This window comes from Apiospora kogelbergensis (genome assembly GCF_038363985.1).
Source record: "Apiospora kogelbergensis strain CBS 113332 chromosome Unknown utg000006l_segment0_segment0, whole genome shotgun sequence".
NCBI lineage: Eukaryota > Fungi > Ascomycota > Sordariomycetes > Amphisphaeriales > Apiosporaceae > Apiospora > Apiospora kogelbergensis.
This window is the reverse complement of record NW_027117423.1, coordinates 485082-505622: the sequence shown is the minus strand read 5'-3', so window position 1 is coordinate 505622 and position 20541 is coordinate 485082. Positions and strand designations below refer to the sequence as shown.

Genomic DNA, 20541 nt, shown 5'->3' with positions numbered 1-20541 from the left:
ATGAGGATGGAGGAAGGGAAAAGGAAAAGGGGCAAATCTTATGTTTTGTTCTTAAGAAAGAGAGTAAGGAATTGCTCGTTGACGGAGAGATGGGTACAAAAATATCGGGCGGATGAAACTCATAGTCTTGGTTTCTCTCCCCTTCTATCCCTTGGCTATATCTGCTGGGGAAAGGGAAGGATGCCAGGTAACGGTGCGTGAGAATATTTTCGTGGGAAATCATTATCGACGTAGAGTGGCACACTCGACGAGAAAAGGTCGTTTCTTCGTCAGGTATTCTTCGCATTGGGGAGTAGTCAATGCAGGCAAGCCCCTGATATATACTTGTTATCACAGAGACTGGAGTTATGGGGTTCTAGCTACTGCGGAAGAAAGTGTGGGTGTTGGCGTGTTGGTAAGCCAGGGTTGTGGCCGATAGAGAAACTGACACCCCTTTTTTGGTCCCGTAACAGTGGCCAGTCGGACGCTGACCTCCAAGGTCGAAACCGGTAGCAGCTGGCTTCTTGGTTCTCATCGATAGCTGGGACTCATATTCCATCGGCGTGTGCGACATAGTCGACGTCGGGTCACTCGTACGGCGCCTTCTACTCATGCATTCAACTTGATAGGATCAAGGCCTTCAGGCGATGAGATACGGGTTACTTTCTCAAGAACAGATACCCTGTTTAGAGCCCGTTGGAGACATCGTATCAATCTATTAGATCATCTTGGGACCCCCTGATTGAGGCCGTTTGCTCCTGAGTGTCGCCTGTCTCCGTGCGGTGCGCCTTGAGAAGGTGATGTTGATCAGCCAGTGCGGCTGTAGTCTCCTATTGATGCTTGCTGGATTATTCGATCCTGCCTATCAGCGTCTTCTGTTACCTGTTCAATATTGGCTAGTAGCCTGAATGACATCTTGCGTAAATGTAGTAGCTACCAAGGCGCATGTCATTCTGTGCACTCCAGGTATCTCCACGGAATATCCGAAAGGATTTATGATCGACCTTGGCTAGGATGCACTACAGAAATGGCCATTTTGTCCCCATGGGGAATGGCAGGAGTGTTACCCAGGGCCTACGATGCATCATCAATCATGGCTTGCCACTGATGTCATGATAATCTGGTTGACGGGCTAGGTAATTGAAAAAAGCCCCCCGCTCACAATGTTTAATGGTTGACACATGCAATCCTGGCGGACGGTAACAAGCTTCACGATGCGGTCACAGCCGGCAGCTTTACCGAGTGTCCCGAGAGGGCTCCCATCTGCAGTTTCAATCAATCAATCTCAGGTGCAGTAGTGGCAAGTTTGGAAAGTGGGATGTGGTGGGCTCTTTTTTTGTTTTTGTTTTTGATTTTGCCTTGCGACCCCCACTAAGTCCCCGAAAGAGGCTCTTTATCTGGAGGCGAAAAGAACCAAGCTGATCAATGGAGTCCGGCGCCCCATCAGAACAGGGCTGGGTGGATGACGATGATGCATGGCATGGCGGATGGTGGTGGATGGGCGGGATGGATGCGACGGTAAAACGGCATGATGATATCATTGAGGGAGAAGTAAGACCCGAATGACGATATGAGAGAGGGTCTCGGTCTCGCAAAGAAACACACCGGATGCCGGATGCTGGGATGGGCATGGGCATGGGAATTGTCCTTTCTCCTTCGCCGCTTCTCCTGGAACCCGGTACAGTACCCGGTAGTCTGGATGGGCCAAGTTCTTGTGGCATTAGGCATTAGGATTTGGCCATTTGCCTAGTAGCCAGTTCAAAGCCAGCAAGCCAGGTGACCTAGGCGATTTCTGGGACCGACGCCGTTGGAGAATGCTAAACCTAAGAGGCTATGATCGGTTAAAGATACGACGCATGTATTCCAGAGCAGAGACACAATCTGACAATTGCATGGGACATGGTTGATGGCTGTCAACTCTGTTCGTGAAGTTTGTCTGCTTGCTTGAGACGGGGGGGATCCGCAATGACGACATTTCTCCTTTCCGACGCCAGGCCCGGCCAGGCTGCTGTGAGGCTTTCAGGGCTTTCGCGCCTTTCCACGCCGCGCGCCAAGCCGCTTGCGACGGCATAAGCTGCCATTCAGGTGCCATGGATTCCAAATCGTAGTTGGTAGTCAACAGCCAACAGCCCGACTTGCGATCCAGACCGTTTCGTTTACCAGAATAACAATACTACGTAAAGCAGGCAGCAGGGGAGGGGGCATTGGACTGCCGAAGTGCCCGTTGTTGAAACACTTTGAGGCGAAACGGACAAGGGGCGACGTAATAGCAGCAGGTCAGAGGGGATGGATGTCGCGACATGACCGCTGGGAAGTCTCACGGCGGGAGCTGCAGCGCCGCAAATGCGGTTCACGCTTCTTCGGAGGGGGCACACGCGACCTAGCCTGGAGACACTGTCACCCACCCCCTATGCAACTGCACAAGACTGTCTCTCCGTATGCCCCCCCTTTTTTTCTTTCTGTTTTTTTGCTCCGATTTGGCTCTGAGTCACAGGAAAAGGCGTAGCGTAGCGTGCTTGATAAGGGATAAGAGAAGAAAGCCGTGAATCACAGTAGCCATGCTGTGCGCCTATCAATACGAGGGTGGTGACCCTTATCACCATACCATACCCTTCTTCGGAGGCGGTTTTCGGAGCTTCTCCGTTTACATGGCGAATGGTGCGCGCGCAGGAGCGCGGAAATCGTGTTTTGATGCGATATTTCACACACGCTGGTACAATTACACCCGAGAGATGAAATCCAAGCTCGTAAGCCCCTCTTCCCAGCCTCGAGCTCTTGCAGGTAATGGCGGGGCGGCCTTGCGATGCGGGGAAGTATGGCATGCATAGCATTTCGATAGCATAGCAAATAAACATGATCGACGGTTATTGACTTTTCACCCTGTGGCTTGATTACACTATCATGGCAATGCTAAATTGTATTTTTAATCGCCCATGAAACTCGCCCAAGATATGTTCAAAATAGGGCCCGAAGTGTCGGGTGACCATTCCCTCTCCGCTACTAACGATGCTTTCGACGGTTTCCGATGTCAGATAAGTTTAACGTCGCATGGCGCCTCTGGACCTGTCTCCCCCATCTTCTCCTTTGCGGAAAACCAGAGGCGTTGTGGGGGATTGAGTTTGTTTTATCTTTGACGTACCTGGGGAATCGTGTTTGAACCCCCTTCGGAAAAAGACACGATGGCCTCAAAAAGTAGCCACCCACCACCTCTCCCAGCAGACGGACATTGACATGTGCAAGGATCGGCGCTAGAGCACTGGTGTGTGGATGGTGGGTTCTCACGAACCCCTCAAACTGCGACGTTGTGGTGTGTGGTGCAACTAGGCAGGTGCATGGAAAGGGAGTCTCAAGGGTCCAGCCATCTGCACCCCGCCCTGGCACGCCATAACCTTGGCGTCGAAATCGTTCGGGGCTTATCGCCCATATCGCGGCCCCAAGACCCAAAGAGGGTGTGGTGGCGCGGGGTTGGAAGGAGTCATAAGCTTGTGGAATGGGGATATCGTGACTCTTGAACGAGATACCAACCAGGACACGCCATTGGACCACCACCCGCTGCTATTACCGCTAAAATGGTCGCGGTACTCTGAGGGGAAAATAGCTTCTTAGGCCATGGAGTAGTAGCAACATGTCACGAGATAATGTATGGTGATTTGAATTTGGCAGATCCGCTGTTTGCTTCTGCCCTAGCCCTTAGCCAATTCCAATATATGGCTTCACTCTCGATAGCAAGGTCCGTTGAGGGGTCACGGGGTGTGACTGGGGAAGCCGAGAGATCCAAGGAAACAATCATCATTGGAAGCTATTCCAACCAATCGGTGCGGCTGCAGTAATCAACGTAAAGGAGACGTCCACGGAGACCAGATCCTGTGATACCTTAACTTGTACAGTGCATCGCACCGACCACACCAAGTGCTTATCTTACCTAAGACATGTTGTGCAGGTAGCAGTCCGCGAAGGGGAGGTGACCGATTTCCTGGGCAAGCAATCGAGCAATCATTCGCGACTTTACTCACTGCTGACTGTTTTTCACCATTACTTTACGTTGGACCGCCGTTTGCGACTGTGAGAGAGACGCCAACCCGCCTGTCCGCTCTGGTGGCGCGCACTGGAGATTTGAATAAATTGTCACCCACACCTCCATGTAAGACTGTCGGTGAAATATGATGCGCGCAACACGCACGCAGCGCAGCGAAGGATGGGAGAAAAACAAGAAAGCCTATTTTACGAGACGATCGAGCAAAGTTCCCTGTCCGCCACGCGAGCCCAGCCAGCCTCCCGAAAATACATATTGGACGGATATTGGTCGTACGACAGCTCGCCTTGCGTGTGCCCCCGACTCGTGTCTGCGGATGTGTCTCTCATCAGATTGACGAGTAACAAATGTAGTTGCACACGGGACTGCGGAATGAATGAATAATTGATGATTCAGTAAGTAAGTGTCCGGCTTAAACGACGACGACAACAACGACTTCCTCGGCGGAGGTGCTGCCGGAAGCGATGAGGGCAGGTCATTGGCTCCGCCCTAGCCTCCGCACAAGAACAGCTGCTTTACGTGTTGCATGCGACGGTTTGGCCTACGTATTCGCCTGTCATCGTGGACGGCTCGTGACGGGTAACACTTTTAAAGAGTTCGACGCCTGCATTTTGATTTGATGGCTAACCTTACCTATGAATAACAAGCTTCCACGAGAGAAAATTGGAAAACAGGTTTCTTCTTTTGCTGAAGAAGAGTTTTTTGTAACCCTAACCCATTCGCCATTGGTACTGACGTTGGTAGTAAGGAGACGGACCCTTCTGGCCGGCCGAGCTGCCGATTCTTTATCCCAAATGGGCAATTGCAGCAGTGCAGATCGATTTGATAGATGCGGTGGTCCAGTTTTGTGTGCAAATATTTCCACGTTTCCTGTTCGCCCCGGGTAACAAAGCTCCCAGAATAGAATGGGTCTATTCGGGCGATGATAATCTGTCAATCTGGCTGGATGAGCCTCATCCTGGTTACGTATGTACTTCGGCTGGTGCGGCTTACCTCCGGGCCAATATTCAAATCTTACTGCGCCCGTATTGGAGTGGAATCGTCAACTATTCGCGATGCGATATATATGCCCCGACATTGCGTAAGTCGCAACGTGTAAGAGAACGTGTTACTTGGCTGAGATGAGATGTCAATACTCTGCCGAGGTGGTAGTTCGCAAATCCGTGTCGCAGTCCACGTTTGGGCGGCGGTTTTCAATAGTCAATCGGCATTTCAAAGCGCCATGGCATGAATAGGCCGAAGAAAACAACCTCATCTCGGGCAAGTCATCTCCCAAACCCGCCAAGAGACTGCTTCAGGCCCGGGCCAGACTCGGACTGCCTCTTCCCATTCCCATCCAAAAGTTAATGAGAGTCAAGATCCCGATTTGAAAGCGTCGCGGGTTTACGTTGTGTGACATTTTAATGAGATGCCCTAAGTTCACGCGGTGCAGCAACGGCAGCGGTAGACTCGAATCACCCAACTTCCGGACCTAATTCCGCGACGTGACCTGGACCTGAATGCCTCTTGACGTGTTATTTGATACAGCTGAAACCCAAAAGCAGCAAAACCAGAGATGAATGCATGCATCCTTCATCCGTCCAGCATCATATTTGTTACTACATGCTGTCAGTCAGAGGAATGATGCAAGCAAGCGAGCAAGCAGGTTTAGGTCACATCGCGTGGCTGTGGGTGCTGGTTTGACGTCTTGAGCATAAACGTCACTGCATCAATGCCGCCCCCGATTTGCCTGCCCAACCCAGCCGAAGCGAGACAGCAGCCATCATCCAAGTGAGGCGGCTCAGTCGCCTTGCCAAGGTTCACAATTATGTAGGAATTTGGGAGTTTTCTAACAGGCGTTGGGCGCCCAGGGCGCAAGCCACAGATCACATCATGAATGACACCATCGCCAGGCACGTTGCTTTGCCTTGAACCTGTTCGCCTTGAAAAAAGGAAAAGAAGAAACGGTCCCAAAAAGTAAAGACAGAACGTTGTGTAACGTTAGGTTCACAGTACCTACAGTAGTAAGAGCTGCAAAAACGATACCCACTCGAGCTAGAGCTGCTCTCCGCAGAATTGCACATTCGGCCGCCTCGGCACGCCCCTCTTGTTACGGGGTAACAATCATTAGAGCCCCTTGCCCCCCAGCCCGTCGTCGCACGCATGCATGGGCAAGCTGCATGCACGGCGCAGGATCGCCGCTCGGGTTAGCCTATCTCGTTCATTCATAGCGAAGCGCTGTCCATTCACGAATGACGAGAAAGAGAGAGATAGATAGAGCGAAGCGAGAAGCGAGTCAAACAAACGTCTCTTTTTTTGGAGCGCGGGCTCGGGAGTTACGATACTTTGATTTATGCCCGACGATCAAAGAAGGGGGTTGAATAGGAACGATTCCTTCGACGCGAGCTACCAAAAAAAGCCACGGGCTTGCCAAGCCGACGATCAGTTGATAGATCCAGCCAATGGAACCGATCCGCCAGTCTCCCGTCCGAACAACTCTCCTGTGCTCGCGTCTTTGTATCGGGCAGTTATGGCTTGGGCCACGTAAATGATGAAGCAGACAGGCAGGCAGATATGCAGTGCAGGGGCCCTCTAATACGTGGGATACGTTGCGTCCATTACTCGGGCCCTGGGGGCCGTTCGCTCGGCCGTTGTGGGAAAAACGGAAGACAAAGCCCCATTTCCGTGCGAGGGTGAAAGAGGCCATCGCGACTTGTTGAAACGCCAGAACCAGAGACGTGCAGGCTATATGTCTGTAGCCTGAAATCGTGATTGGATTTTCGATATGCACAAACTTCTGAGTAGGTAGGTTCGGTAGCATTGGAGGAGAGAGGTGGGCGAGTCAAGACGCGACGCGCAGGAGTCTTTCCCCTGCGCTTTCACGAGACAGGAATCCCAACGCCATCATCATCGCTGTCGTGTCGCTTTGCTTTGTCGCCATATCATTGGAGTTTCGATCTTGTCTAAAAGGAAGCCAAATGACTTCTTTCCACGACACAGATCGTCATGATCGCACGGCGCCAGGTAACAAAGCCCATTTGACGTCTTGTACTCCGTAACAATCGGAGGATCTCCGAGGTGCGCTTCTGAGGCTTTCATTGATTCCCCACACTGGAGCTTGCTGCCATTTTGGTACTCCGTACCTCTGGATGGGGCCCGGAAGGCGTTCTGAGGTGCGCCCGGATGGGACCAAAGACCCTCTTTCTGTTTCTTTCGTGCTTTGTTTCGCCATCGTCATGCTTGCCACAAAAGGATCCATGATGCATTCAACCATTGTACTCGAAGGCCCCGGGCTGCAGCCCACGACTCGAGAAACGTAGTGCGCAGAACGGTCCTGCAGACGACGACATCATCAATGTGACTGTATGTGTTCATGTCGACTGTTTGCTCATTCTTAGGGGGCCATGCAGGGAGTACCTAACCGTCCACCGGCCCTGAAAGCGAAAGTACTCTCCGTCCATAGTGCATAGGTTTCGTCCATTAGGGCTTTTGGGGGGCGTTGTTGGGTGCTTTTGGCGCTTACGTGCAGAGTGACAGCCTTACGCAAGCTGACATGAGGTACCTGGACACACGGGGGCGAAGTGGTCGCGGGCGCAGGTAGCACTCCCCAGCTCCCTGTCAGCAAACCCCATCACACACCCACTTCCAATTACCACGACCATCACCGCAGACCCATCATACCAGATTCGTTACCACCTGTTGTAACCCTTGGCATATATACGAAGTGGAATATCTAATTCGGCCAGGCAAGGGGCGTAGCATCATCTCTGGCAGGAAGAGGGAAGGAGGAAAAGGCTAAACCTGACATATATCCACCCCATGCCCTCCTGCTCCTCCCCCACGAGCCGCTTCCTTCCCTTCCATGCTGCTTGCCTGCACTATTTTCAATTTCCCCAGACTCTCTCAAAACCTGACATTATCGAATCCGTGATTCTAGACCACCATTTTTGACCACCCACCAAAACAATATCTCCTTCAGCCTCTCCTAACCAAACCGGCCCCGAGGTCCGACTTTCTTCGCTGACTCGACGTCGCACACTCTCCCATCGTATTTTCGGGCAGGCCGTGGATACTATTCGCGAAAAGGATCTGATACGACACGCACGACTCGATTCAGTTGCGCTGTGGGAAAAAAATTATTTGCCCGCCAATTTTTAGTTTCGCCAATAATTGTTCAGCCGCCTCTGACCACCAGGGGCCCAGCCAGGAAGCAAGAGAGTAGCAGCAGACAGTAGCGTGTAACGCCGAAACGCAGCGTTTCGGGCTTTTTTTCTCTCTCCCTTCCCTCCCCCCATTAGCATTTTTGTTGGTGTAGCGCAGGACCAGATCGCTTGACTCGCCTAGCAGCCAGCCACCTATTCATTCGCCCACCACCACTAGGTTACAGCTGAGACACCAACACCATCACCCGCACCCCCTTCGTCTCGACGCGAAGATCACCCTGTTTCTCGCACTTGTCTCTGTTCATTGTCTGTGAAAAGGGCAGAAAAGGCACACAGCTCAACCAAGGATTCCCATTCCGGATATCCCCGCATTCGGCTTACCCATCCAGCCACCCCGAAGCTTTCAAGTTCAACAGACACACAGAACACGTCCATTCGGGCCATCTTCCCATCCCAACAGAGCACACCCAGGACACCAGCGGACCCAGTCTCAGCTCCCTCGCTCCCCCCATCCCAATTTACTTATTAGCTAAGATTCAGGACGCGTCCACATTTCCCGACCCGTTCTTATCCTTATTCATCCTGCTCCCTTCCTTGTCTGTGTCCAGCAGTTCAGGTTTTTTCCTCTGGCCTGTATCCGATCTGGCCTATATATTTGCGATCGGCCACTTTCCCCAGCCGCCGCAGCCCTCGATCCGTCGTACCTTTCCCACCTCCCCTTTCCTCCAACCGGGATATTCGTCACAGACATAAATAAGGCAGCCGGGTGCAGCCTTGTGAGCACGACTCCACAACACATTATAATCCCTAACCGCAACAATCCGGGAAAACGACCAAATCTCTGGCAGGTTATTCTCACTAGGCAGGACCCCCGGCAATACCTCTTTGTCATCTGCACCTCTTACCGCAACTCTTGTCTTGGATCTCTGCGACATCCTAGCTCTGCCGCGTATTCTTTGGACGACCCGACGCGCTCCGTGACCCACGTCCCAGTCCTATTATATATCTTGCTCCGGTTGTCGCTTCCTTACTCTACCGACATCCATCGGCATTCTCAACAACAACCCAATTTATATATCCTGCATCTCATTGACTTCCATGTCGCGACATAACCCATCAGTCTCCGACGAAACCAGGCAAGCAAGAAGCAGGACCTCATCGCAAACTAGTTACTCGGTGCACATGACCACCCACTCACCGCATCCATCGCACATCAACATCTCTAAGCGCAACAGCGTGCACGCCCATACCCACGCCAAGGCTTCTCATCCCTCACCTCTCAAGATGGTTACCACATCCTCGACCGCACACCAACATCACCCCCGTGATGACGTGTCGTACTACTTCCTGCCCAGCGAGTCCGATCTGGCCTGCCAAGGCTGGATGACTCCGACAGTCATCGACGACGACGACCTGATGTTTGGTGGCAAGAGCTTAAGTGAATGGTATGAGGAGGAACGTATGCAGGCAGCAAGCCCTCCGGAAGAAGAGCGACGCGGCCGTCAACGAGTAAGCATTCTTGGTCCTGGGATGGCATGACGATGCACAGGAGACAAGATGGATTCTAACTATCACTTCTTACAGGTACGGCAACACCACTCACATTCGCACAAACACCATGGCGCGAAGACACAATCGACCAAGTCGTCGAGCGATCAGAAGAGTCACTAGTCCACCTAATCGACGATACCCGGAACCCGGGCTCTTTCACTGAACATCGATCATCACCAAACCACCACAACAGCATAGTCACACCCCAGCAGCCTTCTTTCGTTATGATACCCAAGCATCATACCACACGACGTGGCGGCCCGCATCTTCATCACGCCGGCCACTCCTACGCCCGCTTCAGTCAGGCTTACTCGTGTATTGTCTTCCATATCAGCGCATCAAGCATTGCATTAGACCTGGCGTTTTCATCCATATTCATTTGGATACTCTTTTCACGAGGTTCTCTACGGCAATCTCTTCATTCTACAACACAACCCACATTCCTCTACTGACTGGGCTTTGGGATCTCGCGTCCCGGCTCAGCTTGCACCACCGTCACCGGAAGGGTTGGAGGATACGTCATCATCATCAACAGCATTGTTTAGACTTTCGCCATCAAATCGATGGCGAAGAGGGGATTGAGGAATACACGTTCGGTTCACAAGCTCTCCCCCTGGGTTTCTGGGATATGTTACGGCGTAACATTTTAGATCGTTTTGCATTTTTGTCTTTTCAACTGGATATGTTTGGCTTCGCGCGGATAGCGGCGCGACTATTCTTTCGCTAGCGGGATCGCGCAAGACTGCCTTGTTGGTGTGGGTGGAGAGGATTTGGATGAGAAGAGGAGAAAGGGGCCTTGTTCAGGAAATCAAATTGCTCTTGGGAGGGACTCGCGTCAGTTCCATGACAACACTTGAGGTTCCGGACCGTTTCGAACACCAAGCTAGTGGTTGCCATGGCATGGATGGCGGATGTGCAGGGTGACTGGGGAAAATGGCGTGTGCTCGCTCTCGAGCCTCTCTTTTTTATTCCCGGTCTTTGGATTCCGTTGGGTTCAAAATCTTGATTGATTTGGCTCGACGCTCAGATGTATTCTTTGGGTCTTAAGCACTCCTCTTTAAATGTCTTGCCCTGCGATCCTCCCGCTCCCGACCGCCAAATTCAGGTGGTCGGTCGGACGGGATGATCTCAGACAAGCATTGGAGGGGTTAGGTCTCGTTTCTCTGAGATTAGCATTGATACTGCTAAATTTACCTGCATTTGAACAATTATCGTGTCGTAGTTGCACATTGCTGTTGTGATGTGACATGTACTATTGACTGATTGTGTCGGCGAAATCGTTCATTTCTGCTTTGACTAAGCCGTTCACTAACATCGACACCAATATAATGTAATGCACCCAATGATTTCCGGTCATATCAGCCTGATAGGGACCGTCTTGTCCCAGAATTGGGTCACACAACCTGTAGGCTAGGCTTCTCCTGTCGGGGATGAAGAGCTAAGTAATAAGTCCATGTACGGAGTGCGTATGGATATATTAAAAATTCACGCTTTAATTGGCGAAGTCAATTTTAATCTAACCTATCCCATCGCAGATTGTGAAATACATTTCAGAGAACCTATTTCCACTCTACGGAACCAGCCGCCGCAAGGGGTGCGCTTCCGTGTTGAACACCCACTCGTCCAACGAGACCAAGTTGGGCTCGCTGAACATAAGGTAAAAGTACTTGAGCGTCTCGCCCATCCAGAAGCTCTCCATCGAGTCCGTCTGCGGCGGCGTCGCGCCCGTCACGTCGGCCAGCGCGGCGTTGGCGAAGGCGGTCTCTGTGTGCCGCTGGATGGCCGAGAACATGTCCCAGGCCGTGTCCAGCAGCGCCCGGTCACCCGTCGTCCGGTACAGCACGAAGACGGACTCGATGGCCTCGGGCCGCAGGATGTAGCGCGCGTCCGGGATCGCGGTGAAGCCGCGCGGCAGCCGCCTCTCGCGGATCACGGCGTCGGCGCGGCTTGCGAAGTCGTCCGCGTCGGCGTCCTCGTCGGCGCCCGCTTCGCGCAGGACGGCCCGCTTCCACGCCGCTTCGTCCCAGGGACAGGCGCGGTCGTCTGTGGCTGACGACGAAGGCGGGGGCAGGGCGCCATGGCGAACGTCTCGGGCATCATGCCCGACGGCACCGCCCGGTACGTCCACACGCACCCGTCGACTAGCTTCTTGGCGTACTCCATGTGCTCGGGCTTCTGGAAGAGCCGGCCGCCCAGCGCCAGCATGCCACCGGCGAAGCAGACGAGGTGCTGGCCCACGCGCTCCGCGGACGGCGTGAACGCGCCGGTGGCGCCGTCGCGCGCCGTGTGCACGCTGCTCGATATCAAGATGTCGGCCTCGTCGGGGACCATGGGCCGCCAGAAGTTTTGCCGGATGGCCGTCGCCATGGCGTCCTCGTACATGGCGCGGTAGTGCGGCAGCAGCCCGCCCGCCAGCGCCGCCATCTTGGGCAGGTACTCGAAGACGGAGTCGGCCATGGCGCCGAGGCTGAAGGTGTTGTCGGCGGTGAAGACGCCGTCGCGCGGGTTGACGCTGATGGGCCACAGGCCGGGCAGCTGCGTCCGGCCCTGCTGCGCGCGCAGGGCGTCGGTGATGCGCTCCGACGCGTCGAACCAGCGCGCGTCACCCGTCGCCAGCGACAGGCGCGTGAACTCGACGCACAGCGAGCCGATCTCGGCGACCAGCGCCCAGTCGGCGGCCTCCTGCGGCCCGCCCGCCGCGGCCTTGCCGAAGTCCCAGCGCGTGACGGGCATGCGGTTGGGCGTGTCGAACGCGGCGTACAGCATGTCGCCGGCCTCGCGGGCCTTCTTGAGCAGGCGCGGGTCGCCGCTGAGGTCGTAGGCGGCCAGGAAGCCGCCGAGGTAGCGGATCGTCGTCTCGAAGACGTTCACTTGCTCCAACGAGCTCGTCTCGAAGCTGATGTTGACCGCGGCGGCGGCGGCCCGCTCGAACTCGCCGTGCAGGCCCATGATGTGCAGCGTGTCGAGGCTGTCGACGAGCGTCGCGGCCCAGCCGCCGAAGGGGTTGCGGGCGGCGCCGCTGAGGGGGGTCAGCTCGTCTTGCAGCCAGGCGTGTTTGCTGTAGGAGGTCCAGCATCTCATGAAGGCCGTCTCTACGGCTTTTTGTCGCTGTAGGCGGAGTTGCTTGTCACTGGCGTTCTCCTTTGGTAATGAAGCCTGCACTTTCGGAAGAGCCAATGGTTTCCCAGTGGGAAATGACCTCAGCGATGCCACTGGATGGCGTGTTGGGCGCTTTCTCCAGAAGTAGCTGTCGTCGTTGAGCACGGTGGGGTCTGTGATAACAGGTTTCGAGTACGGCCTTGACGACCCAGCATCTTGTTTGCCCAGTTGTTTCCAGAAACCTGGGGTAGTATTGTCGGATTTAAGGAGAAGAAGCACGAAAAGCGATAAGAGCATAGCGAGTGGCAATACGATTCTGCGTCTCAGAGGCAGCATCTTGGTGATGGGTAGAAAACAACGACGTTGATTAGCGAGGGCGTCGGCAACGGTGTTTGGAAGAATGATGAAATATTTTGAACGAGAGCAAAACGCGACTTGGGGTTGGAAATACTGAATGCTACCTTGTTCCAGGCCTCCTGTACCTCCTGGCCCCCTGCATCGTGATCGTCCTGCTCATTGGCGGCCCGTCTCGTCGGTAACACTGTTCATTGGGCAGGCCAATTTTGGATAACGACCGCGCGGCTAGACGGACAAGAACCAACACAGAAGGGCAAGACAACCTCAGTGTAAGGATCTTTCCTCTTAAACTGAATCTCTGCCTAGAACTGTTCTAGGAAGATTCGTACAAGGTAAGAAACCAAACTAGTATACCATACCGGCCAAATCTGTCGATTCATTAGACGCACAGCTGGTCGGCCGGCCGCTTCCGCCGCACAAATAGGATGCTCATCATGTTTCGAACCATTGCCGTATTTTATCTGCTCTCCTCACACGTCTCTTCCATCTGCTACTACCCCGACGGTTCCGTCTCAGCGCAGGACACGCCGTGCGACGATGCCTCGGCCGAGGCGACGTGCTGCGGCCAAGGCTACGCCTGCCTGTCCAATCACATCTGCAAGGCCACGGGCGACGAGATTCAGCGGCCGGGCGCCAGCTTGTACGTCCGGGGCAGCTGCACCGACAAGCTCTGGCGGAGCTCGTCATGTCCGAATTTCTGCGTCGACGGGGCGCCGCCTAACTCCGATTTCGTCTCGGGCGGCATGGGTATGGACAAGTGCCCGTCAGGGGCAGGGGCCGTCGCTGCGGCTGAGGACATGTATTACTGTATAAACAGCAATACGGCCAATGTGAACTGTGATAAGAAGCAAAATATTGTCAGTTTTCGCGGTAGGTTTGTCAATTTCGCTCGACAAACACAACATGCTTAGGTGGTTTGACTGACCAGTGTGTGTGTGTGTGTGGAACTACTAGGAACGCCACGGGAGCTGACAACTATCGGCGTGGCTCAATCCTCTTCATCCGCGTCCTCAACCGCCTCTTCCTCAGCGCCCTCCTCCTCAACATCCACGACCCCCGCGACGCCTATTCTATCGCCTTCAGCGTTAAACTCGGCCGTATCGTCCGCAACAACACCGGCAACAGTACCAGCAACACCCCTGCCCAATTTAGACCCAAACAGTCCGGGCATCTCGACTGGTGCCATCATCGGCGCTTCGGTAGGAGGAGGGTTGGCTGTGGTCTTGTCTGCTCTCACGGGCATCATGTGGTGCCGTAAGAAGCGCAAGACGACTCGGTCCCACGACAGTCATCCTCTACCACCCTCGTATCAAACATTTATGCCTCCAGAGTCACGAGACATGTCAAGGTACAACCGCTTCGAGGTTAGGAAAGCTCCCGGGGTTCAAGAACTCCAAGGCTCTCAGGCTGGGGTATTTGGTGCTCCACAATACGGACCATATGAGCTTTCCCACAACTAGCTAATTGACTGTTGCTCATCGCCGGCCTGGGTTGAATGTCCCGTCTTGTATTGAGACGTTGCGAGATAACACCAATCAGAGTGATGTAAAGGTCGCTTGGTTGCTTCGTCTGCAACCCAGTTGTTTAATCTATGAACACTAATCTCTAAAGTGATGATGATGTGTGGATAAAGAGCGTAGTCCGTTGTCCAAATGGCGCGTAGTCCAGAACATGCCCCTTTACAATAAAGTGATATCCATCTTCTCATTCTCCTGTATCCACCCAGAAAGCAGGCTTCTGTATCCGACTCGTCGATAGTGGCTAATGGTGCTTCGAGGGTCTTTCCTGACGATCAAGCCATAGGGACTTCAAATTTAGGGGGTTTGGGCACCGCAGTCAAACGCTGGCTGCGGTTCTGTTTCGTCGTTGACGTCCTTGGGTCCGTATACTTGAATGATGTAGAAATCATTCCTCATTTCGAAGTGGAAGTCGTCGCCTTCTCCCATTCGCTTCGCCAACGCATGCGTGAGTTGTTGGTGGTCCCTGACGAGCTTGTGATGAATCCTGATGATTCTCCTGGGACGACCCTCGGTCGGAAATCCCAAAACTGGGCTCATGATAAGAGGATCGCAGATTGAAAGAATCAGTGAAGATAATGGTGGCTCGCGACCAGAAACTCAGATCAGAGATAATTGGAGTCGCAGTTTTCACATCATAGTAAATGGAGAAATGATTCAACCCTGTCGAGTCCAAAGGTTTCGGGTACATAATATATTCACTCGATCGGTGTTCAGTGTCGCACAGCTGAGAAAGCAGCAGGAACGCAGGATGTGGCACGCGCATATTGGACGGGTACATATCTAAGCCCCCCTCGCGTCATGCCCGATGGTTTGCACGATTGCCTGTCCGATTGCTTGAATATCTAAGTTGGTTGGCTACAACGAATCGAGGTTGTCACATCCAACTTAACAGCCGGCCGCAGACGACCGGTGACCAATCAATCCGACCAGGTTCGGGCAAGTACACCCGCACCCCTGACGATGTTTGCTTAGAGGTTTGGGAAATGTATTTCCCACCTAAATAAAGCTTATCGATACCTCGTCCGAACACCACTACTTGACAAACTTTCAGGGATGCGGGTGTATCTACGGAAGGCTCATACAGCCGGTGTTGTCAGGGGTTAGAACAACCGCTACACCCCCGCAGTTCTCCTTCCTCGACATGGCTAACTTCCATGGAGGCTGAGTTGAGGACTCCGATCAGATCAGACAGGCGCAATCTATAGGTGGTTGTTAATGGCTGCATGTTGATAAATATACAGGACAAATAAAGTCTCTATATTCTTGATGCCCCTTGACATGTGTATGTCTATGCGTATACACATTGTGTCTCTGAATCTCTTCGGATGAACGTACCACGCTATCAATGATGATCTCATGCCGCTGACTCAGTGCGGTCATTAACAGCCTCACCCGCTACTCAACAAACTACGGCCCCAGAGGCAGTCCCGACCCAAACGACCTTGACATGTGTACTACCCCAGACGCTTCATCATGTCGGAGGACAAAAATGGCAATTTGGTATTGTAATAACCGGCATAAAAAAAGGAGGTGATTTAGGATACATTTCATTTGGGCAGTCTTACCTAGTCGGACTTTATACTATTTGGAATTCACCTACCTTACCACATATGTACTATACAAAGCCTTTTTGAGCCCAAGTCCCGCGACCCCAGCAATTAGCAGAACAATCTAGAAACTTACCGCAAGAGAAATACTCCCAAAATTGATACCTTGAGTGGGGCGGTCTCCAAACCTACTCCGAGTCGTTCAAAGTAAGATCTGCCAGCTCCGACAATGGCTCCGGCTCCGGCTGCCCTGCCATTTCTGCAGCCAAAACGGAATTCTGCAGCCAGGAGAGCACCGCGTCCGCGATGTCGCGGGCTTCGCTGTACCTGGCGGTGATATCCCTCACCGCTTGGTACGCCACCCTCTCCATGTTGCCGAACAGGAGCCCGTAGCCCATCTCCTGCGCGAGGTACTCCACGCAGTTAAAGACCTCGGGGTTGGACGCGAAGTGCCGCCACTGGCCGCACGCCATGGCCACGCGCTGCACGAGCCCCGACCACTCGGCCGGGCCGCCGAGCGGCAGCGACTGGATGTGGCGCAGGATGTGCATGAGGAGGGACGCGCCGTCCACCTCGCCCTGCAGGATCATGTGCGACACGAGGTCGTCGCGCCACAGCTTGTAGTCTGCCGCATCACCGTCCAGCGGCGACGACGAATCCTGCTTCAACGAGACGCCCTCCGGAAGATTCCAGAGGAACCGCTCCAGCCGCGCCGTGACCGTGGGCAGCAGCTCCGGACACCACCCACCAAAACGTCGGGATCGCTCGGCCTCCTCGGCGGCGCGGGCGCGCTCCTCGTGCTCGGCGAGTCCGGAGTTGTTGGCCAGGGCGTCGGTGCGGAGGAACGTGGCCCAGGGGTGGCTGTCGCCGAAGTCGTGGCTTTGGTAGTAGCAGTGGGCGGCGCAGAGGTCGCAGTTTCCGTAGCGGTAGTTGGTCTCGTGCATGGCGCTGGGCCAGTCGGTGACCTGGTTCCAGTAGAAGTGGTGGTAGCGCAGGGCCCCCACGCGCCGGCAGAGCTCCGGGCCCGGCAGGCAGACGGGGTCGTTCGCGAAGTACTGGCGGCGCTCGTGCCCGCAGGCGTAGTGGTGGGTGACGATGGTTCGGCACATGGTGCTTATAGGTGACGCTGCGGGCAAGTTGATTTATGTAGTCTGGAAAGGGGTCGTTCGTGAGCGTTTGTATCTCAAGTGTGTGATGTCTGGCTTCTGGGTATATGCTGCTTGCCTGATCAGGCGGGGACTTATATATGTAAAGCTCAAAGTGTATCAAAAAGAGATTGTGACTGTTGGGGAATCTTTGTTAATCCTCTAGACTGTGCTTTAATATCCCGAACAATGTGCCTTGTTACTTTGTCAATATCCATTGTCACATTCTTGCTTTGTTATGATGGCTTTCTTTTCAGTATTTGTCTTTGCGTTTACAGATCGAGTAGCTCCATCGTCATCTTCCACAATCTTTCCTCTTTCTGCGCATCGAAAGCAAACCCAGCGTAGCCCCTAAACCCCGTGATGGGATTTTCGTTGCTTGAGACGGCGCAGTCTTCCAGGTACTTCCCCCGACCCCTTCCAACGCCTTGCCCACAGCAGCCCACACCGTGGTGGCCGCCCCCTGCTCAAAACTCTTCGTCCACGCCATGAGCTCTCTGTTGTCTGTCCACTGCTTCCTGGCCTCTTCGGGGAGATGGCTCGAGATCGGCGTCAGCACGCCGCCCGGCATCACCGTCAACGCATGGATGCTACCACTCCTGTTAGACCCGTAGAGTCTGTCAACGTGGTTCGCGTGGTACATCTGGGCGAGCTTGCTCTGGGCGTATGCCTTCATCGGGCTGTATGCGCCCGGCCCGCAGAAGTTAATATCATCCCATGCGATCTCGGAAGCGTAATGGGCGCTGCTCGAGACCTGGACCAGCCGCGGGCAGAAACCGGGGGTCTCGTACGAGGCCCGCAGCATGGCATCTTTAAGGCAGTGGAAGAGCAGGAAGTGGCCGAGGTAGTTCGTCGCCAGTTGAGTCTCGAAGCGTTGCTCCGGGCGGCCGTTGGCACCCGCGACGCCGACGACGTCTTCTCGCTGCGGCAGCTGCATGATCCCCGCGTTGCAGATCAGGACGTGGAGCACGGGCGATCGATCTAGAAAGACCGCAGCGGCGGCGCGGACCGACGTCATGGAGCTCGTGTCGCACTGCAAGAGCTCGACGCGACCGGGCTCGAGGAACGAGGCGCAGGCTGCCTTGCCCTTGTCGAGGGACCGCACGGCGAGAAAGAGGCGGGCGCCGGTGATGGCGAGGGCACGGGCGGTCTCGATGCCGATGCCAGACGAGCAGCCGGTTATCAGGAAAACCTAGGAAAGGAAAGAATGTAAGCCAACGCCGAGACGGGTTGCGTACATGGTCTTCTCACCTTGTCTTTCATGTTGCCTTCAAGACCCTCATCCTGGATGATCTGCATCGCAGTTGGACGGGCATCCCCAGGGCCCGTAGGGGCTTTGTGGGCTTCGCTGTAGCGGGACATGGTTGTATCTTGGGATATTCGTGCGTGACGCAATCTGAAAAGCTCGACGTCTAGTTGTTTATACACTCCCTCTCAGTGGAACGCAATCGGAGTACTTATACTGGGTCTTTCGCTTCTGCCTGGCATTGTTTCCGTTGGTGCCTGGCAGGGTGGTGTTGCATCGAAGTTGGTAATAGAACACGTCAGATTTCGGGTTTGGAGGATAACTTCCAATCCCGCCGTTCGTTTGTTCACAGGTAATTTTCAAGCTTCCTCGCCGTATATAAATATGATCTGGAAGCGTAGATGAACTCCATCCACCCACACTTGGTGGAGGCTCTTGTGACCCTTAACCGAATGGGGGAACTGTAAGCCTTGGCACTCCTGTCAGGGACCTACATTGCTACAAGCCGATACTTCCGGGTTCACGATGGAGTATCCGTATTCAAGACTCGTCGGAATGGATCAAGACCATTGTCCGCCTTGATCTTTCTAGGCGTGAACATACCAACGCACTTTTCCAGGAAGCCATCCATGCCTAAAGTCTTAGTACCCCTTTCAGGATGATCATCTCGTTAATAGCACTCATATGGAACCTGCATAGAACAAGGCCGCCTTCGGCAAGCTAGTATGAAGTGTCAGAACACAGTGTTCAAGGTGGGAATATTTAGATTGACTTACCTCGTCTGAAGCCATCTGCAGGGCTTTGGCTATCGTGATGTCCCTCGCCTGGCCAGTCTGACTGTCATGAGATATAGATTCGTTCAACGACTTTAGGCAAGCAACTTTATATCCCAAAGACTGTTCCCTATATCTGGGCTCCTTTGTCAGGAAGTATAGGTTGCGGCAAGCAGATAACAGGAGCCCTTGGAGCATGCCCGGATCTAAGAATGCGGCGGGAACCCAATGTCTCCTCACGTAGTACTCATAATCGCTAGGGTTTGGAAAGAGCCGGCCATGCGTACTCTCGAGGTGTAAAACCGTCGTCATATCTATTTGTGCACTCAGGGGTAAGTAACGACCAGAATTGAGGGGGACTAATGTCCTACAGTGATGGAGGAGGTAATGTTCAGCAGCCGTCAAAGGGGTGACGAAGCTATTGAACGGATCCCGGCCTAGCGGTGATATCAAAGGAGGGAATACAACCTCCAGTTGGCTTGAATGAGTCAGGTCATCGTGGGGAGTATCGCAAGAAAATTCGAGTGGTCGGGTTGCTTGGTATTGAAGCATCCGGTGTCGTCTCGCTCGTGCGTGTCTTTCCTTGGCAGCATGAGATTTAGCTGCATGTTGTGAGGCGGCTGCTCCATCTCTCGTGATTGGCCCCCCGCCCATTGACGAAACAAAAGCGCATGTTAAAGTTGTAATAGCTGCATATTCTGTTCATACACTGAAGTTGCTTTTCAACCGCCCATGTGGTTGAGCCCGTATTGGCAGGCAAAGCCCCCAAAAGCCCCCAAGAATTAGCGTACAGGCGCTATTCTGTACCTGGAAAGTGTACTTCTTGGCGAAGTGCCCCATCGCTAGGCCCGGGAATCGCCTGAGCTCAAGCCACTGGTGGACCCTCCGGCGGGGTTACAGCAAGTCTCCGGCGGGGATGCGCGTGTGAAGGTTAACGCCATCGGGAAAACAGTTCTCACCACCTACAGCCGCCGTGGAACGTCCTCAAATCCAGTACACCAACCACATGCAAGCCCGTAACTTGCCCGCAGCTGTGATAGGCCGCCGTCTATGCGGCACGTCCGCTAGAGAGATGCAAACAGCTTCTGCAGCTACTCCGTACAGGCTCGCGGGTCAATACATACCGACACGGCAAGGTTACTCCGTCGA

General features: G+C 53.9%; 5 protein-coding genes across 5 annotated transcripts; 2 read left to right on the top strand and 3 right to left on the bottom strand.

Moving 5' to 3' along the window:
* Positions 1-9336: 9336 nt before the first annotated feature.
* Positions 9337-9825, top strand: PG998_008966 (uncharacterized protein; the record flags this gene model as incomplete). The annotated part of the gene is made up of 2 exons (XM_066875782.1): positions 9337-9663; positions 9739-9825. The coding sequence occupies 2 exons, from the start codon at positions 9337-9339 to the stop codon at positions 9823-9825; spliced, it is 414 nt and encodes a 137-aa protein (XP_066727938.1).
* A 1450-nt stretch (positions 9826-11275) lies between these two features.
* On the bottom strand, positions 11276-13101 carry PG998_008965 (glycosyl hydrolase family 47; the record flags this gene model as incomplete). Its single annotated transcript, XM_066875781.1, is given in 2 exon segments — positions 11276-11748; positions 11760-13101. 2 exon segments carry the CDS (start codon positions 13099-13101, stop codon positions 11276-11278), a joined length of 1815 nt encoding a protein of 604 aa, XP_066727937.1.
* A 494-nt stretch (positions 13102-13595) lies between these two features.
* PG998_008964 (uncharacterized protein) lies at positions 13596-14621 on the top strand (the record flags this gene model as incomplete). Its single annotated transcript, XM_066875780.1, has 3 exons — positions 13596-14035; positions 14116-14258; positions 14314-14621. The coding sequence occupies 3 exons, from the start codon at positions 13596-13598 to the stop codon at positions 14619-14621; spliced, it is 891 nt and encodes a 296-aa protein (XP_066727936.1).
* A 1795-nt stretch (positions 14622-16416) lies between these two features.
* Positions 16417-17337, bottom strand: PG998_008963 (uncharacterized protein; the record flags this gene model as incomplete). Its single annotated transcript, XM_066875779.1, has 1 exon — positions 16417-17337. The coding sequence occupies one exon, from the start codon at positions 17335-17337 to the stop codon at positions 16417-16419; it is 921 nt and encodes a 306-aa protein (XP_066727935.1).
* A 331-nt stretch (positions 17338-17668) lies between these two features.
* PG998_008962 (oxidoreductase) lies at positions 17669-18735 on the bottom strand (the record flags this gene model as incomplete). The annotated part of the gene is made up of 2 exons (XM_066875778.1): positions 17669-18565; positions 18625-18735. 2 exons carry the CDS (start codon positions 18733-18735, stop codon positions 17669-17671), a joined length of 1008 nt encoding a protein of 335 aa, XP_066727934.1.
* Between the last annotated feature and the right edge of the window lie 1806 nt (positions 18736-20541).